The sequence below is a fragment of the Heloderma suspectum genome, chromosome 4, assembly GCF_057233095.1.
Source record: "Heloderma suspectum isolate Gila_16-S chromosome 4, 16-S_ref, whole genome shotgun sequence".
Taxonomy (NCBI): domain Eukaryota; kingdom Metazoa; phylum Chordata; class Lepidosauria; order Squamata; family Helodermatidae; genus Heloderma; species Heloderma suspectum.
This window is the reverse complement of record NC_139461.1, coordinates 31485605-31512881: the sequence shown is the minus strand read 5'-3', so window position 1 is coordinate 31512881 and position 27277 is coordinate 31485605. Positions and strand designations below refer to the sequence as shown.

The 27277-nt window shown below is 44.5% G+C and overlaps 1 protein-coding gene across 1 annotated transcript in view; it reads right to left on the bottom strand.

Moving 5' to 3' along the window:
- Window positions 1–27277, bottom strand: part of CSMD3 (CUB and Sushi multiple domains 3) — an 819154-nt gene that overhangs the window by 278164 nt on the left and 513713 nt on the right. Inside the window, exon 30 of the mRNA XM_084851442.1 lies at window positions 15648–15764. Coding sequence (XP_084707568.1) covers window positions 15648–15764 — 117 coding nt within the window. The remainder of the gene's footprint in view (window positions 1–15647; window positions 15765–27277) is intronic.

Sequence of the window (27277 nt, the reverse complement as noted above, 5' to 3'; positions counted from 1 at the left end):
ATTCTAAAAATCTTAGAAATACGAGCTCATTTTAATCCGTCTCAAAATTCTCTAGCATTTCTAATAATTGTACATATGATTTTACTCTCACTGCCGTGACCTCACTTCTGCTTTCTCATTATGCTGTTTCATCCAGTATTAGACCCATGCTACACATGGACATCACTAGATGGTCAATATTGAAATCAGATTGGTTATGTACTTTGCAGCCAAAGATGGAGAAGCTCTATACAGTCACTAAAAACAAGACCTGGAGCTGACTGTGGCTCAGATCATGAGCTTCTTATTGCAAAATTACAGCTTAAATTGAAGAACGTAGGGAAAACCACTAAACCATTCAGGTATGACCTAAATCATATCCCGTACGAATATACAGTGGAGGTGAGGAATAGATTTAAGGGATTAGACCTGATAGACAGAGTGCCTGAGAAACCATGGACGGAGGTCCGTAACATTGTTCAGGAGGCAGCAACTCAATCCATCCCAAAGAAAAAGAAATACAAGAAAGCAAAGTGGCTGTCTGATGAGGCTTTACAAGTACCTGAGGAAAGAAGGGAAGCAAAAAGCAAGGGAGAAAGGGGAAGATATATCCAACTGAATGCAGAGTTCCAGAGAATAGCAAGGAGAGACAAGAAGGCCTTCTTAAATGAACAATGCAAAGAAATCGAGGAAAACAACAGAATGGAATAGAACTAGAGAACTTTTCAAGAAAATTGGAGATCTCAAGGGAACGTTTTGTGCAAAGACGGGCATGATAAAGGACAAAGAAGGCAGGGACCTAACAGAAGCAGATGAGATTAAGAAGAGGTGGAAAGAATACACAGAAGAACTATACAGGAAAGATCTGAATGTCCTTGATAGCCATGATAGTACGGTCCCTGAACTTGAGCTGGACATCCTCGAGAGTGAAGTCAAGTGGGCCTTAGGAAGCATTACTAACAACAAAGCTAGCGGAGATGACAGTCTTCCAACTGAGCTATTTAAAATCCTAAAAGATGATGCTGTTGAAGTGCTGCACTCAATATGCCAACACATTTAGAACACTCAACAGTGGCCACAAGACTGGAAAAGGTCAGTTTACATTCCAATTCCAAAGAAGGGCAATGCCAAAGAGTGCTCAAACTACCATACAATTGTGATCATTTCACATGCCAGCAAGGTTATGCTCAAAATCCTACATGCTAGGCTTCAGAGGTTTGTGAACCGAGAACTATCAGAAGTACAAGCTGGGTTTCAAAGAGGCCGAGGAACTAGAGATCAAATCACCAACATTCGCTGGATCATGGAGAAAGCAAAAAGAGAATTCCAGAAAAACATCTATTTCTTCTTCATTGACTATGCTAAAGCCTTTGATTGTGTGGATCACAACAAACTGTGGCAAATTCTTAAAGAGATGGGAGTACCAGACCACCTTACCTGTCTCCTGAGAAATCTGTACGAGGGCCAAGAAGCAACAGTAAGAACCAGACATGGAACAACCGATTGGTTCCAAATTGGGAAAGGAGTATGACAAGGCTGCATATTGTTGCCCTGCTTATTTAATTTATATGCAGAGTACATCATGAAACGCCGGGTTGGATGAATCACAGGTCGGAATTAAGATTGCCGGGAGAATTATGAACAACCTCAGATACGCAGACGATACCACCCTAATGGCAGAAAACGAAGAGGATCTAAAGTAGGCATGGTGGAGAATTCTGCCATGGATCTCGGTGAGGCCGAATGCCAGCGCATTCAGCCCCCCGAAATCCATAGCGGAACGAAGCCCCCTGCCCCCCCACCCCATGAAAGGGGCCGGAACGGAGCCTACCTTGGTTAGCCGTTCCGGTGCTCCTCAAATGGCAGCCGCGTCTGCAGCCACCATTCGCATCTTTCGAAAGGCCGTGATAGGCTATGTAAATATTTACGTAGCCTATCACAGCTAAACAAGGGAACACAAATGGCGGCCACCGTAGCCGCCACCATTTGCATTCCCTTTTTTTTTGCCATGATAGGCTACATAAATATTTATGTAGCCTATCACGGGCTGGCGTAGGGACGCAAATGGCATCCTCTACACAGGACGCCATTTGCGTCTGCACCAGCCCAGCAGCGGATGGAGCCCCCGCTGCGGGTTGGCCAAGCCAGCGGCTCTGCGGCCTGGCTGCAGAGTAGAGCCAGCTGGGCAGGATTCTGGGGGGGAGGAACGGATCACCTCCCCCCCGTCAAGGATTTCGGGGGGGGACAGAACGTCTCCCCCCACCTGCGGAACCCAGCGGAGCCAGGTAAGTGGGGTTTCATACACCCCTAATCTAAAGAGCCTCTTGTTGAGGGTGAAAGTGGAGAGTGCAAAAGCTGGTTTGAAACTCAACATTAAAAAAACTAAGATCATGGCATCTGGCCCCATCACTTCCTGGCATATAGAAGTGGAAGAAATGGAAGCAGTGACAGATTTTATATTCTTGGGCTCCAAGATCACCGCAGATGGTGACTGTACTCATTGTAGCCATGGAATTAAAAGACGCTTGCTCCTTGGGTGGAAAGCTATGGCAAACCTAGACAGCATAGTAAGAAGCAGAGACATCACCTTGCCGACAAAAGTCTGTATAATCAAAGCTATGTTTTTTTTTCCCAGTAGTAATGTATGGCTCTGAGAGCTGGACTATAAGGAAGGCTGAGCGCCGAAGAATTGATGCTTTCGAACTGTGGTGCTGGAGAAGCCTCTTACGAGTCCCCTGGACTTCAAGGAGGTCAAATCAGTCCATCCTAAAGGAAATCAACGCTGAGTGCTCATTGGAAGGACAGATACTGAAACTGAAGCTCAAATATTTTGGCCACCTAATGCGAAGAGAAAACTTACTGGAAAAGACCCTGATGCTGGGAAAGATTGAAGGCAAAAGTAGAAGGGGACAGCAGAGGATGTGATGGCTAGATAGCATCACCGATGCAATGAATATGAACTTGAGCATGCTCCGGGAGAGAGCAGAGGACAGGAAGGCCTGGCGTGCTATGGTCCATGGGGTCACGAAGAGTCGGACACGACTTAACGACTGAACAACAACACATTACAGCAGGGGTGGGCAACTAGTGCCCCTTCAGATGTTGTTGGACTGCAATTCCCATCAGCCCTGGCCAGCATAGCCAATGGAGGTCCACACATTGCCCATCCCTGCATTGGAGGGAGACACCACCAACCAAAGACTGCTTAATGTGCCCTCTAGAAATGCAATGTTAACTTCACCTTAACATTTCTCGCTCTTCTTTATTGGCTATTGCTTAAAGGGAATTGGGAAACATTAATGTGATGATATCATATTACGCTTCCCTCTCACCCCCTGCAACTAAACATCACCAGAGGTTTGTGCAGGGTGTGTGTGGAGGGCAAGGAGAGACACAAGTCAATAACATTTACATGTATCCCCATAATGTGTCTATTGGACATACTTCTACTTTTATTTTGGCTTTTCAGTGATTTCATATGCAAGCTTAACATTCAGAATATCTTCATGTGTGGGTCCACTGTGGGAATTCTGGTAAACGGGGTGTTTCCAACTGGACATCTGCTTTGATTATGGCATAAAGTTCCTTCTCAGCCCACTCCTGCTTGTGCTTTTCTGGGCAATGGCACTCTGGGCTGCTTGCTTGAGCTTGTCCTGTGGAACATCTTCCCCACCTAGATCATTCTCATTTCCCAGTTCACTTGCCCCTCTTATGGGATGTTTGGCAGTGCTGGTTGTGTTGAATGAACCCAGCCAAGTAAGTCCATGCTGACCCAATCCCTGAAAACCTGCTGCCTGTGTTCCCTACAAGAGGTTTGGTTATAGCTCTCCTTCAGTCCTTCCCTCCCCCTAGCTTCCAGGCAGTTGCCTTTCCTCCTCTCCTCCTGGCATCTTGGGAGGCATCACCATCTAGTTCCTTGACCTGGATTCTCTCTCTGTTTTTTCCTGCTCTGCCTCTGCCTCTCTCTTCTCTTCCATCTCTTTCTCCTTCACCAGATCTGACTCGCTCTTTTCTTCTATTCTGGTACATTTCCCCCGCCATTCCTCTGTCTTGGCTCACTCTTCCTCCTTCATTATTTTCCAATACACTTGCTTGGTCTCTCTCGCGCTCCTTCCCATCACTTTGAAACCTCTCTGGCTTTCTCTAAAGGGCCATTTAAATGGCTTGGGTTTGCCTCTTGGCCCCATCTCCATCCTGATCAGCTACACATGTGGCTTCAGTCAGGCTCCAGATGTGCTTATGAGCCTGGGATGCCCACTGATGATGTCAAACTCAGCTTTTCCAGTTTTCAGCCAGCCCACCTCAACCTATGCAGCAGCGGGGAAGGGGAATTAGATTCAGTTGCCCATGGCAGTTCTCCACAGACCTGTTTAGCACCCCCCCCCCGCCACAGTTATTCATAGCCATTTTTCCCCCCAATCTACTATTGCTTTATTGTTTTGATGACTTGGCAGATGCTTCCTAACTTGCCATGCCAATACTGGCAGTTTCATTGTATCAAAATGCAATCCAAATGAAAGCATAGCAATGTGGCTAGACAAAACGGGCATTCCCATGAATAGTATATTCAGATGGACAATATCTGCATTCCCACATGCATTTTGACGCACATCCAAATCAAATTTAAGTTTATTAATAGTTCACAGACCTTCTACATCCAAATATAGATGCCACATTTCCATCCACATTCTGCTCAAACTTGCCACCAAAGCATGAATTCATCAGGGTGAGAAAGCATCAGCTCAATTGCCTTAGTAATTGGTACATGTGCCTTCTTACTCCACTCCCCAACATCTCCTTCTGTGAACAGTTTCATACTCTCTTGCAAAGGTGTGTGAAATCAGTGAAAAGGGCTGTTTGTTTCAATGGTTGTGTGTGTGTGTGCGTGTGTGTGAGAAAATGTTAATGAAATGTGAAACTACTACCCCATTTTGGCCCAGCAGAAAATACGACTATTGCTGTTGTCATTAATGTTATGTATCATTTATTCATTTTGAGATATTCACTCAATGTGAATTTGGCTTTTGAACAGTAAGCACAACTTTGAAGTGCTGGCTTTTGGAGGACATGTTTTAAATAGCGTATGACCCCACACAGCTTTCGAAATACGTATCTACAATAAAGGGAACATTGTGGCTTGGAGAACCAAAATATAACATTTATATACTGCATGAGTGAGCCACACTTGTGTCATTCTAGGTATACCCTAAAGTTAATGCCATGAAAAAAGCTATGAACATGAAAGCAAAAACAATTTCAGCTCCATCCCCAAACTTTATAGAATCATAGAACTGGAAGAGATTTCAAGGATCACCTACTTCGACACTCTGGAGTTAGACAGCTTTGACTGGACTAAAATTGTATAATGCCAGAAACATTTAAGAGGTACAAACTGCAAACAAAACAAAACAAATCAAAAACAAACACACCCACATACCCACACACACCTTTAACCTCAGCCCATTCCAGATCTATAATATGGACCTGTGATTATTTATTTAAAATATCCCTATGCTGCCCCTCAACAAATCAGATCCCACAGCAGTGTACAACAATGTAGACAATAAATTAATCAAATCATTAATTGATTAAACATTAAACAATCATAATAAAAGACAGCAAATAAAGATTGAGAGGCTGACTTAGTTGCTCTGATTTAAGGACTGAAGAGCTCTTTTTTAATTGTTCAAGTTAAAGTGTATTCAGTTCTTTTTATAATAGGCCAAATTCCTTAAGGATCAAGTTGCTGAATAGTAAGACAACCTATTATGACACTGCACCCTTGTGTGGAAATAACACCTTCCATACTTCCCATTGTTCATGAAGTCCACAAGCGGAATAACCTTTTCCTGCTGTAGTCACACTTTCACAGACACTCTTTTACCACAATCTACACAGAGGTAGGGATAGCGGAGAATTTCTCCACAAATCTTCGGGAGGCCGAGCGCCGAGGCATTCGGCCCCCCGAAAGTGTTGGGGAAATTCTCCGCCGGCCCCCCGCCCCCCCCGGGATGGGACTTACCGTGGCCAAATGTCCCTCTTGGCGGCGGGTCCCAGCGGCGGTTCGGCGGCGGTTCGGCGAGGGCAGGGGCGCCGCCGCCATTACAAAATAAAAAAGTAAAAAAACAACAACAACACCCGTGATAGGCTACGTGACGATTTACGTAGCCTATCACGGCTAGATTTCCAAAGTCAGCCGTGATAGGCTATGTAAATTGTCACGTAGCCTATCACGGGTGACTTTGGGAAAAAAAGGGAAAAAAAGCGCGTACGCAAATGGCGGCGGCCCATGGGCGCCACCATTTCCGTTCTTTATTTTGGCACGTCTAGTCTACGTAAAGATTTACGTAGACTATGGCGAAAATAAGGGCAACGCAAAAACGCCATTTGCATACGTGTTTTCTTTTTTTCCCCCAAAGTCACCCGTAATAGGCTACGTGACGATTAACGTAGCCTATCATGGCTGACTTTGGAAATCTAGCCGTGACAGGCTACGTTAATCGTCACGTAGCCTATCACGGGTGTTTTTTGTTTTTTGTTTACTTTTTCTTTCGTGGCCGGGGAGAAGGGGCGCTTCTCCCCAGCCTGAATTTCGTCCGGGCGAGGCGGGATGCCTCCCCCCCCTCGCCTGAACTTCGGGGGGAGAAGCAAAGCGCCTCCCCCCCACCGTGAAAAAAGCTGCGGGACAAGGTAAGTCCCTTTCGTACATCCCTACACAGAGGCAGCCTTGCCTGTTTCTGATTATCCGCCACTCAAGTCAGGAATTTCCTGGAGGGGCCATGTGTTGCAGAATTTGTCTCCGAACAAATATCAGGGAAATTGAAGTCCCCCATTATACTGCTACATCATGCTTCCTTGAAACATTGGGTATTTGCTTTTCAAAAGTTTCATCCTCATCTTCTCCTTGATTCAGTGGCCGGTACCATATTCTGACTACCATATTCCTTTTATTCTTTGCTCCATTTATTTTAACCCAGATGCTCTCAATGGGGCTACCAAGCTCATCCTCCTGTATTTCTGTGCAAAGATGTGTATTTTTCACATATAGGGCAACCCCACCTCCCTTTCTGTTCCTCCTGTTCTTTTTTAACAAGTTATATCCTTCAATTGCTGTATTCCAGTCGTGAGAGTTGTCCCACCAAGTCTCAGTTACACCTATCAAGTCATAATTTCCCTCCTGTATTAAGAGTTCAAGTTCATTCTGTTTGTTTCCCATACTCTGGGCACTGTGAAGACTATTATTGGGCGCTATTAGAACTGTTCTTTGTTGTGGTGCATCAGCCTACATCCATTCTTATCCCCAACTTTACATCTCCTTTCTCTGTAGGATTCAGTTTAAAGCCCTCCTGATGAAGTTCTTCATGCTGTGGCCAAACATATTCTTCCCAGCCTTTGTGTGGTGCAACCCATCCCTTGCCAACAGTCCATCTTCCAGGAAGTATAGCCCGTGGTACCAGAATCCAAATCTCTCTCATTGGCACCACCTTCATAGCCAGTCATTCACCCGGAGTATTTTTCTTTCCATTTCTAGCCCTCTTCTAACTACTGGAAGCATGGATGAGAAAACTTTATGGCCCCAAACTTCTTGAGTTTCCTTTCCAAAGCTTCAAAGTCTGATGTGATTTCTTCATAGCTCCACTTGGCAGTATCACTTGTTCCCAAATGGATGAGAAGAAAGGGATACCTGTCAGAGGGCTTTATGAATGCAGGCAACCCTTCAGTCTAGGGATGGTGGAGAATTTCTCCCCGAAACTTCGGGGGGCTGAGCGCCAACATGTTCGGCCGCCTGAACAAGTTTCGGGGAGAAATCCTCTGAACCCCCCTGCCCCCCGCACCCCCCCGGGACGGGACTTACCTTCACCGAATGTCCCTCCCGGCGCCGGGTCCGGCCGGCAGTTCGGCGGGTGTTCGAGCGGGGCAGTAGCGGCAGCCGGTCTTTTGACCGGCTGCCGCCGCCGCCATTGCAATGAAAGAAAAAAAAAAACGCCCCCTGATAGGCTACGTGACGATTCATGTAGCCTATCACGGCTAGGTTTGCAAAGTCAGCCGTGATAGGCTACGTCAATCGTCACATAGCCTATCACGGGTGACTTAAAAAAAAAAAAAAGCGCGTACGGATAATGGCGGCCCCCATAGGGAGCCGCCATTCCCGTTCCTTATTTGGTCGCTGTAGTCTACGTAAACATTTACGTAGACTACAGTGACTAAATAAGGAACGCGAATCGCGGCTCCCTATGGGGGCCGCCATTAGCGTACGCGCTTGTTTTTTTTTTTTTAAAGTCACCCGTGATAGGCTATGTGACGATTGACGTAGCCTATCACAGCTGACTTTGCAGATCTAGCCGTGATAGGCTATGTGAATCGTCATGTAGCCTATCAGGGGGCGTGTTTTGTTTTTTTAAAAACTTTCACGTTTGCGGCCGGGCGAGGCAGGAAGCCTCCTCCCCGGCCTGAATTTCGGCCGGGTCGAGGCGGGAAGCCTCCCCCCCGGCCTGAATTTCGGCCAGGCCAAGGCGGGAAGCCTCCCCCCCCGGCCGGAACTTCGCGGGGGGACCAGCGAAGCGCCTCCCCCCCACCGTGAACGTCCTTCGACGACAGGTAAGCAACTTTCGTCCACCCCTACTTCACTCACATCTCTAATTCGTCCTCTCAGGAGAGAGCACACCTGACAAATCCACAGGCCTTTGCGACATACTTGAGAATATACTTGGGTTTCAATCCCACGCAGCAAGGAGTCTCCCACTACTACTACTATTCTCTTCTTGCTGCTGTAGGCCTTGGTTTCGTCGCCTCTGCTTGACTGACCTTCAGCCTATTGCTCGCTCTCATGCAGGCTCCCCTGTAATTCCTCCTCTGCAGGCTGTCCTCCAGTCTCATCCTCAAATACTAGGGATGTACGAAAGGGACTTACCTTGTCCCGCAGCTTGCTTCGCGGTGGGGGGGAGGCGCTTCGCTTCTCCCCCCGAAGTTCAGGCGAGGGGGGGAGGCACCCCGCCTCGCCCAGCCGAAATTCAGGCCGGGGGGGAGGCGCCCCGCCTCGTCCGGCTGAAATTCAGGCCGGGGAGAAGCGCCCCGTCTCCCCGGCCGCGAAAGAAAAAGTGAAAAAAAACCCAAAACCTCTGTGACAGGCTACGTAACGATTAACGTAGCCTATCACGGCTAGATTTCCAAAGTCAGCCGTGATAGGCTATGTTAATCGTCATGTAGCCTATCACGGGTGACTTTGGGGAAAAAAAAAAAAAAAGCATGTACGCAAATGGCAGCGGCCCATGGGCGCCGCCATTTGCGTTCCTTATTTTGGCACATCTAGTCTACGTAAAGATTTACATAGACTACGGCGAAAATAAGGGAACGCTATTTGCGTTGCCCTTATTTTCGCCATAGTCTACATAAATCTTTACGTAGACTAGACGTGCCAAAATAAGGAACGCAAATGGCGGCGCCCATGGGCCGCCGCCATTTGCGTACGTGCTTCTTTTTTTCCCAAAGTCACCCGTGATAGGCTACGTGACGATTTACGTAGTCTATAATGGCTGACTTTGGAAATCTAGCCGTGATAGGCTACGTAAATCGTCACGTAGCCTATCACGGGTGTGCGTGTGTGTATTTTACTTTTTTATTTTGTAATGGCGGCGGCAGCAGCCGGTTGGGAGACCAGCCACCGCCCCCACCCCCGCTGAACCGCCGCCGAACCGCCGCCGGGACCCGCCACTGAGAGGGACATTCGGCCACGTTAAGTCCCATCCGGGGGGGGTGGGGGGCCGGCGGAGAATTTCCCCAACACTTTCCGGGGGCCCAATGCCTCGGCGCTCAGCCTTCCGAAGGTTCGTGGAGAAATTCTCTGCCATCCCTATCAAATACCTGAAAACGTTTCCATAGCTCCACTGCTTCCACTGACACAGAGTGGCTTCTAGTTCTTCTGCTCCTAACTGTCACCCTTTTCCAAGGAGTATCCTCTACTGCATTTTTCCTCACCTCAGCATTTTCCTCTTCTGCCTCAGCTTGCTGTTGCTCTTCAAGCTTCCGTTCTTCCCTTTGCTGCTGTAGTTCCACCGTTCTGTCCAAGAACTCTTTGTGTTCTCTTATTCCCTGGAGGGTCGACAGTCGCTGCCCCAGTCCTCTCACTTTTTCTTCCAGCAGTGTGATCAACTTGCACTTGTTGCATGTGTAGGCCATGTTGTTCTCAGGCAAGAAAATAAACATGGCACACACCTTGCAGGTCACCACCACTGGGGAGTCTTGTCCTTCCATAGCCTCTTTTCCCTTTTTGTGTCTAGCTTTCTGATTGTTCTAGAGTAGCCTGTGCCTGGTCCTCTACTAACTGGAGGTTTAAAACAGAATCCCACTGGTATGGAAGTGCGTGTTACAAGACAATTTTTTTAAAAAAAAAAAATGTTAGGGGCCTCCCCCTTGACCTCCGCTGCTGAACTCAACTGGCGAACTCCTGTTTGCTCCCCCTGTTCATGCACTCTGGTTGTTCGCTGTCTGGGAGCTTGCTTGCTTCTATAGTCTCTAGACCAGCTGGAGCAGCTTCCTCTGCTCTGCTCAGCTGGGAGGCAGGAAACAGACTGAAACTTCCTGCCCACACAGCTGCTGGGAGTACTCAGGCCACACACATCCATTTCAGTTGGAGCTCTCAGGAGCACCTGGTGAGCTCACAGCCACTCAGAAGGAAAAGGACAACCTTTTCCTTCTTACTCCAGCCCACTTACCCCTTTGCCTTTGTCTCCTCTTCCACTGCAACTCCCCTGGCCAAATCCTGTTTGCTCCCCCTGTTTGCTCACTCTGATCGCTCGCTCTCTGGGAGCTTGCTTGCTTCTATAGTGTCTAGACCAGCTGGAGCAGCTTCCTGCTCTGCTCTGCTCAGCTGGGAGGTGGAAAATAGACTGAAACTGTCTGTTAAATAAATGTGTATAGGATTGCAGCCTTAGTTTCTTACATATGCATAGGCTATCTCAAAATTCTCATTGACCTGGAGTTAAAATGGTCTCAAAAACTATTAATTGCCATACATGAAAAAGGATAAAATATCTGTCCAAGAAATTCCTGATCTGTCATGAATTCCTGATGTGGCCTTTGGTACATTAGCAAGATCCAGAAATCTAAATTCTTGAAATAAATATAAACATCTGTGCAAGAAATCATCAGTTTCTGATGTGGGTTTTGGTACATTAGCAATATGTAGAAAATACACATTCTTGAGGTAAATATAAATTATCTCCCAGACCTTGGCAAAATGCAACCATTTTTACATCAATTCCCTAGCCAATGAAGCAGGCAGCAGTTTAAGGCACAACCATTTCAACCTGTTTACAAATCTACTGCATGCCTGGCTATAAAGCATAAACATCCTTATCATAAAATTAGATGGATCTTCCTGTTCACAGGCACAGGATTTTCCTGAATATATGGGAAATATATTTCACAAACTCATTGAACTGTTCACCTAGATGATGCCTTCCCTACATGGAAATGTACGTGACTGAGGACCCAAATATTAGCAATGCTACTCCTTCTTCACCTTCAGGAAATATATGAGGGTATCCAAGATCTATAGAGCATCAAGCATGCTATTGGATGTGATAGTTTTCATACAAAAAATGCCAAAGAACCAGAAAAGCATTAACCTACTGACTGCTACTGAAAATGTGGTTTTGAAATACATACTAGCTGTACACAAAGATGGGATAAAATCAGGTACAAAATCAAACAATGAAATTTCAGGGCAAAAGCATAGTATTTTTTTTTTTTAAAAAAAAATAAACTGTGCTGATGTTTGAACAGAGATAATATTCAGTACCTGAGTACTCATGTAAATCTTCATACTGCTCCATGGACCAAAAATCTGTGTCTTCATCCAGACAGAGATATTTTATGTGTATTTTTATCCAAATTCCATCCACCCCCTTGGCAGATGCATCTCTGGGTCCAAGACAGTAATTCTGGGTAAGAGATTCTAATAGAAGATTCCCCTACAGACCTAAACTGTGTTACAGGTAACACAGTAGACAGAAATTTTACCTGTGTTTATAACTTTCCTATTATTCTGGTTCTTATTAGGCCGATTAGAATGAAAAATATAATTAACAGATAAGTCAAATAAGATCATTACCAGTTCTTGCAACATTCCCCTAATTCAAATGTTGTGGTTTGTCTGTTTTGAAAAAAAAATGTAGATTTTAAACACGTTATGTTCTCCTTGTCATGGCAATGTGAAGCATGAAAAGCCACTTTGCACAACATGCATAATTAAGTCACATATTATTTAGTAAGGATAGGTAGACGCAACATGTTCTATTACATTTTGATCTAGTGAAAATAACTGAATTTCTCTTAGCTAGATTTTGTGATTCCAGTATGCGCAAAACCTAGACTGTGTTTTGACTGCATTTGGTGTTTGGCTGTAGCATATTTTGCAAAAACCACATGGAGTCAAAAGAGCAGGATCAAAAACACACGGCAAACCAAAAACAACCTGATCAAAAGTAAGTTCCACTGACTTCCACGAGATTAGTTCCCTATAACACATTTAGTTGCGTGTGGTGTTAAATTGCGAAGCGTTCATAGGCAAAGATATTCCCACCCACCCCTTTTCATGAACCCTTGGCATAGGGTTGTAGAAAACAGTTGAGGGGGGGGCGAGTCTATGGGAGGGGACGTAACGACAGGATAAAACAAATGCTGTGTAGGCAAAGAAAACTAGAAGAATAAGACAGCAGCATAAAAATCAAAACTCTTGGACTAGAGGAGCTCCACAGCCCTGACATAAAGTCAGTAATAATAAAGAAATGAAATAAGACAAGGTTGGTGAGAAGGGCATCAGTGGGACCAAAAGCAAATAGAATCAAGAAAATCCAAGGTAGTCGAAAGGGCAAATGAGATAGCAGCAGAATCAACAGATAAAAAAGGAAGAGCAGAGGAAAAACAGAAGAGAAAGCTTAAGTAAAAATCACTTCTAATCTATATTACTATATTTTAAGTACCCAACCAGAAGAACAGAAAAGTTCCTGGATTCCACAGAGAGCGTCTCATCTCCGAATGTAAAGATTATTAAATCATGAGAAAGGGAACATTCCCATGCATTAAGTGGCTTGTTCCATTTCAGTATTTCATTCATGGCTGCTACTGAAGATTGCCCTTCCCTTAATCTACTGGTGCCTTGTACACAGAATCATAGACTCATAGGGTTGGAAGGGGCCTACAAGACCCCTGCTCAGTGCAGGAAGTCTGATTCCCAGGTGGTCTCGCTTCCAAGTACTAACCAGAGCTGACTAAGGATGGACGAAAGTCCCTTACCTGGTCCCGCAGCTGTTTTCGGTGTGGGGGGGAGGCGCTCCGTTTCTCCCCCCGAAATTCTTGGCGGGGGGGAGGCGCCCCATCCCTCACCGCCGAAATTCTGGCCGGGGGGGAGTGCCCCGTCTCCCTGGCCGCGAAATTAAAAAGTAAATTGTAAAAAAAAAAAAAGCACGTGATAGGCTACGTAACGATTTATGTAGCCTATCACAGCTAGATTTTCAAAGTCAGCCGTGATAGGCTACGTAAATCTTTACGTAGCCTATCACGGCTGACTTTGAAAAAAAAAATGCGTACACAAATGGAGGCACCCATGGGCGCCTCCATTTGCGTTCCTTATTTGGGCACGGGTAGTCTACGTAAAGATTTACGTAGACTATGGCGAAAATAAGGGCAATGCAAATAGCAAATTTCTCCACGAAATTTGGAGAAAATAAGGGCAATGCAAATTTCTTCACGAATCCCAGAGATTCGTGGAGAAATTCTCTGACATCCCTAGAGCTGACCCCACTTAGCTTCTGAGATCAGACAAGATCATGTGAATGGCAAACTCCCGCAGCCTCAGCATTCCATACCACCAGTGTTCTGTCTTGCTCTCTGCTGAAATGCAGGCTACTGTTATATCCTGGGTTTTGAAGGAGAACATTTTTTTTCAATAGAATAAATATTGAATTCAATAGCAATCAATGAACAACTTTCAGCTAGTCAAAGCAAAATTCAGCCTAGCTCCAAGTCATAATGAGCTGGGTCTTGTGCTAACTTTGAGGACTACATTCCTTGGGATGTAAGATGACTCCACACTCTGCATGGCTGCTTTTGTGTGTCTGTAACTCTATCAAGAGCTGGCTATCTATAAGCACCAGCCATACAGTGAGCAGAGTGCTATCATTTTCCTGTAACCACTGAGAAATCTCCAGAGGCAGAGGGGATCTCTACACCTCAAGTTTGTTGTGCATTCATGGTTGCTCACTTACTGAATTGTGCAGGTCCATTACATGATGTCATCATTGTCCAGTCGTTATTCCACTATTTCCTCCCACCTATCCCACATTTTCCTCAAACGGAAAAAATTGGGTATTTTTCCAGATATGTGCAAATGGAGAGCCATGTCCTCCCCGTGTATTTCTCCCCTAGCGTGAATGAAGCACAGAGTGTGGTTGTTAGGGGCACTGTCATGATGTCGAAGGTGGTGATGAAGGTCTGATGGGTGTTCAGCCTTCCCGCTCCTGTGCCATTTTGGCTCCTCACCATTTTCAGCCTGCCTGTTCAAAATAGAGTGGCAGAACGACAGAGCAGCAGAATGGCAGCGCAGCAGTGCATGGTGGCAAAGGAGGGTGGCAGAGTGCAGCAGCAGCAGAGGGGCTGAGTGGCAGGGATTGGCCAAAAGCATGGGAGAGGGAGGCGGGGCCCAGGGAGATCGGGGGGGAGCTGTCCATGTGTCAGTCCCCAGCCACCAGTAATGTGCAAGGGGAGGGAAAGGGGCAGGAACCCAGGAGCAAGTATCGCTGAACCTGGAACGTGTGCAATGCCTCTTCACGGAAACATAACGCTATGGGAATGGCCATCTACAGAGAAGGAAGCACGTGTAAAGGGAATCAGTTGTGATCCTGCATTTAAAATGGAAGTGGAAAGCCCCATTTTAAATGCAGGATTTTAGGCTGGTGTAGAAATCCCCAGAGTGTGTTGAAACAGTCATCAGAACCTCCATGCAGTTAGAACCACCTTACAGAACATTTTAAAGTAAGTACCACATGGTATGCGGTCATTTGTTTCTTTAATTCTAGCTCTCCTTCATTGTTGAGTGCCTTTGGTTTAGGTTATAAGAATGTAAGACTGCATTTCAATAACTGTAACTCATAATTATCTTTTCCTGCTGTAGCTTTCTATACGGTTCTAGCTCACATCTTCTTCTTTGTACCTTCGCATACATGCAGAGCTGTTACCTTAATTCTACCCAATCAATATTTCTAATGTTAAAAAATTATTTTCCCTCCCATATGTTGGCTATCAGATACAGTTCCTCCCTGATATATGCAATAAAGGTTAAAAAACCAAGATACCTTTCTGGAGTGACAAATACATCCTTCAAAACATTTACAAAAAGAATTTGATAAAACGACCACGCAATCTTCTATGAGAACAACCACCACTTTATCCAAAATACAGATATACCGAAGTACAAGAGTAAAAGAACATGTCAGAAGAATAACAAACTGATGCTGAATGCTGAAGCTAGTAATGATAGTTATTAATGCAGGTTTCAATTAGCATTATATACATTTCATTTCAAAATAAGTACAAAGTCCAAGTAAAGATATGGAAAAATTAACTGTATAATAAGTAAAATACAAATAAATAAAGCAACTACTACTCACCAAATTCCTTGGGAACCGCAATGGAGTAAATGCAGTTGTGTCCAATGCTATAGTTTTTAGGGTAGTTTGGGGATAGAACTGTGCCTTCAGAACCTGTAGAACGACTTCCACAAGGTGCTAGGAAGTAAAAATGCAATACATTTTAACAATATGGTACTGAAAAGTGAAATTGCCAATGTAAATGTATTTTAGACATACTAAGGGAAATATGCACCAAGTAGCACAATTTTACATTAATTTTTCTCACTTGTTTTACAAGTGTATCAATAAATACTATTGCCCCGCTGGTGCAATTTGCTGTCCAGAACAAGTGAATGGCCTTCTTGGAAATTGGAATAACCTTTTAATGTGCAAACATAAGCATCTTAAATTGTACCTTAGGGACTGCCACCTCCCATACAGTCCACTCAGATCTACATCAGAGGTCCAGCTAAGTCCCCCCGTGACAGCCACTTTGGAAAGTCCAGTGGGTATGTACAAAACAGAGCAACTTTTCAGTCATGGGGCCTAACTTATGGAATGCCCTGTCTGGAGAAGTTGATCAAGCTTCAATAGTGCTACTTACTTTGGGCAAGCAGTAAAAACGTAGCTTTTTCAGCTGTCATTCAGGGCAGGTGAAAATTAATTTGACTTAGCTGATATGATCGACCATTTGCTTTGACTTTATGGTGTATTTAACTATATTATCATTTTATTTTTATTTGTTTATGTTTACGCTGCAGGAAGGGTACATGGACCAAAAAAAAGCAGGGGGGGGGATAGAAATATTCTAATTAATGAATTGCCTAGAGTCAAAGTCCTGTGTGTGTAATGATGTGTACACAGAGTTGATGTGTACACGGATTCATTCATTTCAGTGACAATTAGTCTTTGCAGGGCTTTCCCCCCAAGCCAGCAATCTGTTAATGGGCTCCAAATATGCACACAGAGTTCCTGTAAACACAGAATTCTTTATTCATTGCAACATAGAGAGCTGTTTTCTGCTTTCAATGAAATTAATGGAGGCATTCAGGCGGGTCACCATCCACACAACAAAGAGTTGGGATTGGAACAAAAACAGCACATTTAAGTTAATGGGCTTTCATGTCAAGTAATGTGTTAAGTTTGTGATGCTAGGCTATGATCATTTTTTCTAAAGCATGTTCTACTGGAGTTAATAGGATGTAGTTCCATATGAACTATTTATGATTGAAGATGTAAGAAATTTTAGTAACAAAAATATATTTTTAAAGTCTTATCCCAGTGAATTTGTGCATTATATCTTATTTTAATATCTTTAATGTAAAACCCATGCAAATGTGATAGATTGCAACAGCAAGGAATTTTGGCAAAGTCTAGCAATTCTAATAAACTAAGGGTGCAATCCTATGCAGGTAGGCGTCCGCCTCCAAAATCGGAGACAGACGCCTATCCAATACAGGGCAGGAGAAGCATGGAGGGGAATCGTCCCCTCTGTGCTTCTCCTGCCCTGCATTTGTGGCTAGACAGCCGATTTAGGCTGTCTAGCCATGGGAGGGTGGAGTGGGGCAGGAGGCTCCCCGACGACATATAGGATGTGTCATACCAGCATTTCCGCCTTTCCCGCCCCGGAAAGCCCCCTGGAACAGACCGTTTTGGCGACTCCACGCTCCTCTTGCGAGCGCAGAGCACAGGGCTGTTCCGCGTTGCCTGTGAGGCAGTGTGGAAGGAGGAGAAGGTTGGTTCTCCGAGAACCAACCTTGGAGTGCAGGCTCCGAGATCGGTTCCCGGAAAACCGGATATCCTATGGCTATCTAGCCTCTGACGAGAGGCCATAGGATTGCTCCCTACGTTACCAAATAATTTACATTTCTGGTCAAAATACTCCATATTGCTTGTGAGTCATGCACTGAGATTCTAATAACTTTCACTAAAAAAAAGTTCCTCAACATCTGTGGAAGGGGATTACAACATAAAGAGGAAAAACAAAGCAGAACAGAAATAAAATCTCAAAATGAAAATCTGGGAGTAAATCCAGCATCAACTATATTATTTATTTATTGAGTGCACGTTTATTGAGTGCACGAAAGCCACTTACCTGGTCTCGCAGCTTGTTCGCGGTGGGGGGGAGGCGCTTCGCTGCTCTCCCCCCGAAGTTCAGGCCGGGGGGGGAGGCTTCCCGCCTCGCCCGGCCGAAATTCAGGCCGGGGGGGAGGCTTCCCGCCTCGCCCGGCCGAAATTCAGGCCGGGGAGGAGGCGCCTCGCCTCACCCGGCCACGAAATAAAAAGTTAAAAAAAAACAACGCCCCCGTGATAGGCTACGTGATGATTAACGTAGCCTATCACGGCTAGATCTGCAAAGTCAGCCGTGATAGGCTACGTTAATCGTTACGTAGCCTATTACAGGTGACTTAAAAAAAAAAAAAGCGCGTACGCAAATGGCAGCCCCCATAGGGAGCCGCCATTCGCGTTCCTTATTTGGTCGCTATAGTCTATGTAAATCTTTACGTAGACTACGGCGAAAATAAGGGCAACGCAAATAGCGTTACCCTTATTTTCGCCGTAGTCTACGTAATCTTTATGTAGACTACGGCGACCAAATAAGGAACGTGAATGGCGGCTCCCTATGGGGGCCGCCATTAGCCGTACGCGGTTTTTTTTTTAAGTCACCCGTGATAGGCTACGTGACGATTTACGTAGCCTATCACGGCTGAGTTTGCAAATCTAGCTGTGATTGGCTACGTTAATCGTCACGTAGCCTATCACGGGGGTGTTTTTTTTTTTTTACTTTTATTGGAATGGCGGTGGCGGCAGCCGGTCAAAAGACCGGCTGCCGCCTCTGCCCCTGTCGAAGACCTGCCGAACTGCCACCAGGACCCGCTGCCGGGAGGGACATTCGGGAAAGGTAAGTCCCGTCCCGGGGGGGGTGCGGAGGAGGTGCGGAGAATTTATCCCCGAAACTTCTTCGGGGGGCCGAACACGTTGGCGCTCGGCCCCCCGAAGTTTCGGGGATAAATTCTCCGCCATCCCTAGCATTAACATGAAATCAGTAGTTGTTGTTGTTGTTGTTGTTGTTGTTCAGTCGTTCAGTCGTGTCCGACTCTTCGTGACCCCATGGACCATAGCACGCCAGGCCTTCCTGTCCTGCGCTCTCTCCCGGAGCGTGCTCAAGTTCATATTCATTGCATCCGTGATGCTATCTAGCCATCTCATCCTCTGCCGTCCCCTTCTCCTTTTGCCTTCAGTCTTTCCCAGCATCAGGGTCTTTTCCAGGGAGTTTTCTCTTCGCATTAGGTGGCCAAAATATTGGAGCTTCAGCTTCATTATCTGTCCTTCCAATGAGCACTCAGGGTTGATTTCCTTTAGGATGGACTGATTTGACCTCCTTGCAGTCCAGGGGACTCGTAAGAGTCTTCTCCAGCACCACAGTTCGAAAGCATCAATTCTTCGGCGCTCAGCCTTCCTTATAGTCCAGCTCTCACAGCCATACATTACTACTGGGAAAACCATAGCTTTGATTAGACGGACCTTTGTCGGCAAGGTGATGTCTCTGCTTCTTACTATGCTGTCTAGGTTGGCCATAGCTTTCCTCCCAAGGAGCAAGCGTCTTTTAATTTCATGGCTACAGTCACCGTCTACGGTGATCTTGGAGCCCAAGAAAGTAAAATCTGTCACTGCTTCCATTTCTTCCCCTTCTATATGCCAGGAATTGATGGGGCCAGATGCCATGATCTTAGTTTTTTTAATGTTTAGTTTCAAACCAGCTTTTGCACTCTCCTCTTTCACCCTCAACAAGAGGCTCTTTAGATCCTCTTCGCTTTCTGCCATTAGGGTGGTATCGTCTGCATATCGGAGGTTGTTGATAATTCTCCCAGCAATCTTAATTCCAACCTCTGATTCATCCAACCCGGCATTTCTCATGATGTACTCTGCATATAAGTTAAATAAGCAGGGTGACAATATGCAGCCTTGTCGTACTCCTTTCCCAATTTGGAACCAATCGGTTGTTCCATGTCTGGTTCTTACTGTTGCTTCTTGACCTTCGTACAGGTTTCTCAGGAGACAGGTAAGGTGGTCTGGTACTCCCATCACTTTAAGAATTTGCCACAGTTTGTTGTGATCCACACAATCAAAGGCTTTAGCGTAGTCAATGAAGCAGAAATAGACGTTTTTCTGGAATTCTCTTGCTTTCTCCATGATGCAGCGAATGTTGGCAATTTGATCTCTAGTTCCTCTGCCTCTTCGAAACCCAGCTTGTACTTCCGGTAGTTCTCGGTTCGCATACTGCTGAAGCCTAGCTTGTAGGATTTTGAGCATCACCTTGCTGGCATGTGAAATGAGCGCAATTGTGTGGTAGTTTGAACACTCTTTGGCGTTGCCCTTCTTTGGAATTGGAATGTAAACTGACCTTTTCCAGTCTTGTGGCCACTGTTGAGTGTTCCAGATTTGTTGGCATATTGAATGCAGCACTTTAACAGCATCATCTTTTAGGATTTTAAATAGCTTGGCTGGAATACTGTCATCTCCGCTAGCTTTGTTGTTACTAATGCTTCCTAAGGCCCACTTGACTTCACTCTCGAGGATGTCCGGCTCAAGTTCAGTGACCGCACTATCATGGCTATCAGGGACATTCAGATCTTTCCTGTATAGTTCTTCTGTGTATTCTTGCCACCTCTTCTTAATCTCATCTGCTTCTGTTAGGTCCCTGCCTTCTTTGTCATTTATCATGCCCGTCTTTGCACAAAACGTTCCCTTGAGATCTCCAATTTTCTTGAAGAGATCTCTAGTCTTTCCCATTCTGTTGTTTTCCTCGATTTCTTTGCATTGTTCATTTAAGAAGGCCTTCTTGTCTCTCCTTGCTATTCTCTGGAACTCTGCATTCAGTTGGGTATATCTTCCCCTTTCTCCCTTGCTTTTCGCTTCCCTTCTTTCCTCAGCTACTTGTAAAGCCTCCTCAGACAGCCACTTTGCTTTCTTGCATTTCTTTTTCTTTGGGATGGATTGAGTTGCTGCCTCCTGAACAATGTTACGGACCTCCGTCCATAGTTCCTCAGGCACTCTGTCTATCAGGTCTAATCCCAGAAATCTATTCCTCACCTCCACTGTATATTCATCAGGGACATGATTTAGGTCATACCTGAACGGTTTAGTGGTTTTCCCGACGTTCTTCAATTTAAGCCGAAATTTTGCAAGAAGCAGCTCATGATCTGAGCCACAGTCAGCTCCAGGTCTTGTTTTTACTGACTGTATGGAGCTTCTCCATCTTTGGCTGCAAAGGACATAATCAATCTGATTTCGATATTGACCATCTGGTGACGTCCATGTGTAGAGTCGCCTCTTGTGCTGTTGGAAAAGAGTGTTTGCTATGATCAGCCTGTTCTCTTGGCAAAACTCTATTAGCTTTTGTCCTGCTTCATTTTGTACACCAAGGCCATGCCTGCCTGTTATCCCGGTGATTTCTTGACTTCCTACTTTAGCATTCCAATCCCCTATGATGAAGAGGACATCTTTTTTTGGTGTTAGTTCTAGAAGGTGTTGTAGGTCTTCATAGAACCGATCAACCTCAGCTTCTTCGGCCTCAGTGGTTGGAGAATAGACTTGAATTACTGTGATGTTGAATGGTTTGCCTTGGATTCGTACTGAGATCATTCTATCATTTTTAAGATTGTACCCCAGTACTGCTTTTCCCACCCTTTTGTTGACTATGAGTGCTACTCCATTTCTTCTAAGGGATTCTTGGCCACAATAGTAGATATGATGGTCACCTGAATTAAATTCGCCCATGCCTGTCCATTTTAGTTCGCTGATTCCCAAGATGTCGATGTTCAATCTTGCCATCTCATGTTTGACCACCTCCAGCTTACCTTGATTCATTGATCTGACATTCCAGGTTCCTAAACAATATTGTTCTTTACAGCATCGGATTTTCTTTTCACCACCAGACACATCCACAGCTGAGTGTCCTTTCAGAAATCAGTAGTAGCTTCTGCTAAAAGATGATAGAACTTCACCGGCAAAAACGGAGTATCTAAATGCTGCCTGTTGCAAATAAACCTTCTGGCCATTGTCGGTTTTTCTGCTGCATCAAGTTGACTGAAGTAGGCTTTGGTCTCTCACATAGCAAAAGCTCTACCAAATTTGTTTATACATTTCTATCAGGAAGAACGAATAGGACCTATGGACAAAGGGGATAGTGGCTAACTGTAGGCCAATATGTGATGCAATCACAGTACATCAGGCGGTTGCGAGACTGGAAATTTCACCCATCCCATCCATCCTATATGGCAAATGTAACTCCATCACATGAGTAGCACTTTGGGCTACTTTATGTGGATGTTAGTGCACAGCTGCACTCCAGAAATTCTTTGGTATGATATTCTGAACTGTATGCCATGCTGTTCCCAGATCACAGTTTCCAGAGGCCATGAGTGCATGGAAGCGCTCTGCTTCACTGAGCTACTACATAGCAAGCAACTGAGAAACCTTACAGCTCCAATCCACCAGGGGAAACCACCACCAGACAGAAGTATTTTCAGAAGCTACAACAGCACGCACATCATGTACAGTATCATTGAGAGTGTGCCCCAGTTCTGGACTATGAATGTGTGGTCCACGGTGTCCTTTCTAACTCTGATTACTTGTTAGAAGCATTTCCAGAGATGTTAATTCTATGCATTATGAAGTGTCTGTATCTAACACGAATAACAGTGCAACTTAAAAATAATAACAATAATACTTCAGAACAGAAGGCAACTGAATTTAAAATTCAAGTTCAGGTGAATACAAGACTAAACATTTTCTTCTCATACCATACCAAGCAATAAACACATATTGAACGAAATGTTCCATTTTAGGATTTAGGTGCATACAAGGTACTTTCTGAAGAATGTAAATGAGGAAGAGACCTGATGCTTTTTTTTCCCCTCCCAAAAAAGCATTAATTCTCAAGTGAGGTAGATTTTATATGGAAATTCTCTTCTATTTCTTGAGCAAAACCTATCAGCAGTGAAACTACGTGTCAAATTACATAAGGAATTTGCAATAACGTTGAGCATTATTAAAGATTTAATTACATTACCTAGAAACTCAGTCTCATCTGCAAGTATTCATTTCACGTAAAATTGAGCTCAGAAACATTTTAGCATAATGCTTATTTCATACGAACGTATGCTCTATCTAACAACAGCAGGAAACTTCTGCCAGTCTGGATGACTCACAGTATGTACAGTATTACATTTTCCTAAGACAGAAAGATGTATATCAAGTAACATGCTGTAGCAGTGAAACATCACCAGTCACATAATAGCACTGGTCCAAGCCTGAATGCAGTAATGGCCTGGATGAGGGCTAACACACTGAAGTTCAGTCCAGAAAAGACAGAGACCAGCTGAGTGGGATTCAACATATTCTAGAGTGGGTTGCACTCCCCCTGAAAGATCAGGTGTGTAGCTTGGGGTCCATCTCTGTCATTAGAGGCTCAAGTGGCCTCTGGGGCACGGAGCATCTTTTACCAACTTTGGCTGGTATCCCAGCTACGACTCTATCTGCAGTGATTCTTGCCCTGGTAATCTGATGTAATGCATTGCATGTGGGGTTGCCTTTGACGATGTTCCAGAAACTTCAGCTAGTGTAAAATATGGCTGCAAGAATTCTAACTGGAACCAGGTGCTATGTTCATATTACACCAGTCCTCTCTCACCTGCGCTGTCTTCCAATTTATTTCCAAGCCCAATTCAAAGTGCTAGTGTTTACTTATCAAGCTTGGGTCCTCAGCTTGCCACCTCAGTACAGGATGGAACACCTCCTCCCATATGTGCCTGCTAATGCCTTAGAAAATCATAGAAGAGTAGGGTTGGAAGGGGCCTTTAAGACCATTGAGTCCAACCCCCTGCTCAATGCAGGAATCTGAGTCCATGGGATTTGGAAGCTAGACTTCTATTAATGCAGCCCAAAATAGCATTTGCCTTTTTTGCAGCCACATCACATTGTTGCCTCATATTCAGCTTGTGATCTACAACAATTCCAACATCCTTCTCACTTGTAGTATAGTTCAGCCAGGTATCCCCCATCTTGTAACTGTGCATTTGGTTTCTTTTTCCTAGGTGCAGAACTTGGCATTATCCCTATTAAATGTCATTCTGTTGTTTTCTGCCCAGCGCTCCAGTCTATCCACATCACTTTGAATTTTGTTTCTGTCTTCCAAAGTATTAGCTATCCCGCCCAATTTGGTGTCATCTGCAAATCTGATCAGCATTCCTTGCACCTCCTCCTCCAAGTCATTAATAAAAATGTTGATGAGCACCGGGCCCAGTACTGAGCCCTGCGGTACCCCGTTCGTTACCTCTCCCCAGGTTGAGAAGATCCCTTCTTCAAGCGCCCCCTCATTCCAAGGCTCAGAGAGTGGCAATGAGAGGGCGTTTTCAGCGGTGCCTCCCCACCACCCCAAGTAAGCTCACCTGGCACTCATCATGCTACTATCTTTTCGGCTCCAGGCTACGACCTTCCTGTTCTCCCAGGCTTTTTTAAGTCTTTAAAATATTTTAAAATAATTTAGTATTTAAGTGTTTTGTTTTATTTATTTAATTTAAAATATTTATAGGCCACCTTTCAGGGCAGGAGCCCTCTCAAGGTGGCATACAACAATAAAATGCATATAATAAAATTCATAATAAAAATGGATGTAAGAATAAAAGTAGAAAAAGTTTCACAAAACAACAAACATCAGCATAAGAACCTATAACATACTTACAGGTTGAAGTTCTTCTTAAATGAAACAATCTTTGCCTGCCAGTGGAAGGACATCACAGAGGGAACAAATCTAGCCTCCCTTTGGAGGGAGTTCCAAAGCTTGGGAGTGGCTACCAAAAATGCCCTCTCACAGGTCACCAGCAAATGTGCCTCTGAAGGTGGCGATCTCAAAAGAAAGGCCTCCCCAGAAGATCTTAGAAACCAGGCAGTGTCGTATGGAAGTGGGCAGTCTTTCAAATATCTTGGTCCCAAGCCGTATGCCGCTCAGAATGCTTGCTTCAAAGAAGAGCCATGAATTCTTCTCCAGCTCAAATTTTAAACTTAGCTAGAGAAGATTCCCGCTCTGCACTGCTTTCATGCAGTGAGCTTGCAAATTCTCCTTCCTTCCTTTCCACCCAGTTCCCCTTCCGTCCCACCACCCCAATCGCCTCTTTCCTTACACCCTAAAGAACATGGGAGGAAGAGGAGTAGACAGACACAAAAATAAGTAAAGGTATTTCCTGATCTGGGGGGAAATAGTTCAGTTTATTTCCAATTTGATATATGTTCTGTGATGAACTAATGGAAGTAGAAACTAAAACTTGAGAAAAACAGATGGTTTGCTCTTGTCTGAATCATTGTTGTGATGTTTTCTCCCCAACCAACAACCCTGACCATGACCATATTAATGGCATGAGCAATCATACTGCAAAATGTATTCTTTATGAATCTACCACAGAATACCTTGTATTCATGTTTTGTATGTATTTATAAGTATAATAAATTACCAAGCTTTCCTCTGAGTGGTAGTCTAACACAGGTGATTTCCCCTTCCAACCAAAAACTTAAATAACACACAGTAAATACAATTTTAAAAAGAAGAAAGAAATGTGCAATGTTTTTGCCTGCGAACTCAAATAGGAATGTAATTTTGATCTGAATTCTTCTCAGCATGAAATGGGGTTTTCCACTATGTTGAGCAATAAAGTACTAACTTGTAAATTTATTTATTTATTTATTTATTTATTTATTTCATTTCTATACCGCCCAATAGCCGAAGCTCTCTTAAACAATAGACGTAAACAATAGATATTAGTTACGTTTAGATATTAAACGTAAACAATAGATATTAGTTACCTGAAAGGTAAATCTTATGTAATGTGATTGGAAGGAAGTACACTTGTCAAAGCTGACGAAAATCAATACTTATTATCCTTTGTCATATGAAAAATTTAATCTGCACACCTTAATTACATTCTGCTTTTAACAGCTGTCATCGAATGTCAAATGGTTTAGTGTATTAGCCTGGTTAATCTTTGCATTCATTCATAGTAGAATGAGATGGTGGACTTGGTTCACATCCCAAACTTATTAGAGAGGCTTCAAGGGCATTTCAAATAAGGATATTTGCCAAAGGCAAGTTATACCTAATAGATACTGGAGAAATGTTAAAGCATATAGCTTTCTTTCCATCTTTCATTAGCTTAATAAAAAAAAAAGATTTAATACAGTTTGTTAAAAACAAAAAAAACCTTACGAAAGGTATGAAAATGAAAAATACAGTGTTTGGGGTTACTGTACAGAAGTTGGGTCATGTAGATTTACATAATGCAATGGAAGTACAGAATACTCAGATCCATATCTCACCATTACTGATGCCTGTCCTGACCCAAAAACATTATTTCTTTGATAATTACTCAATAGAATTTCCTTACCATGGACTTAATCAGGGCCCTGCTGCCATATCGAAAGCCCATTCTGCATACTTGCCACTACAAAGTCAGATTTATTTGAAGCCAACTTTGCAGTCCAACAAAATGACTACAAAATTTTGAAGAAGTTGGGATGCTTGTGAAAATCTGGAAGTGCTTTGGTGATGAAACCGAATGGAATCAGAATATCATAGCAGGTGAGTCATGGATCCTCTCGATGCCACTGCTTGCTTGCTTATTTATATATTTATTAGCACTTATATAATACAATCCCTAAGTGCTTTACATATAACAATATTGAAATCACAGCTTAGAACACTTATTACAAATATTTCAGCTACAATAACAACAAAAGCAATACCTAAAAACAGTAAAACGGACCAGTGTCCTGATGAATTACAATTAATTCCAAGACAGACAGAGCCTACTGTTTTCAGGAGACATTCATACCACATGTTCTGACTCCCGAAACAGAGAGGGTGTTCCAGAGGGTGGGCGGCCCTACTGAGAAGGCCCACCTCCAAGATGTTATGTGGCAACATTCTGCTGGTTGAGGAAAGACCAAAAAGGCCTCCTCTGAAGATTTTAAAAGACAGCTGGGCAGGCAGTCCACTGGGTAACCTGGTCCCAAGATGTTTAGTACTTAGAGTAAATATTTACGTAGCCTATCACGGAGAAAACGGGAACGCAAATGGCATAGGGAACGCCATTCGCGTCCCTGCTTTAGCCGTGATAGGCTACATAAATATTTACGTAGTCTATCATGGGCTACCATAGGGACGCAAATGGCGTCCCCTACTCAGGACGTCATTTGCGTCCGCAGCAGCCCGGCAGCGGCTGGAGGCCCCACTGCGGGTTGGCCTGGTCGGCAGCTCCGTGGCCTGGCCGTGGAGCGGAGCCAGCTGGGCAGGATTCCGGGGGTGAGGAACAGATCGCCTCCCCCCCGTCAAGGATTTTGGGGGGAGGGACAGAGCGCCTGCCCCCCACTGCGGATGTCCCTGGATGAAACCAGGTGTTTCATACATTCCTAGCTGTAACAAGTAGGGATGTACGAAAGGCACTTACCTTTTCGCTGGGGTGATTCATGGGGGGGGGAGCGCTCTGCACCTCCCCCTGAAATCCTAACTTGGCCGGCTCCACTCCACGGCAACTCCGCAGTGCCACCGGCAGGATGCATTTCTAGGCGTGTGGAGCCTGTGGATAGGGATGTACGAAAGTCACTTACCTGGTCCC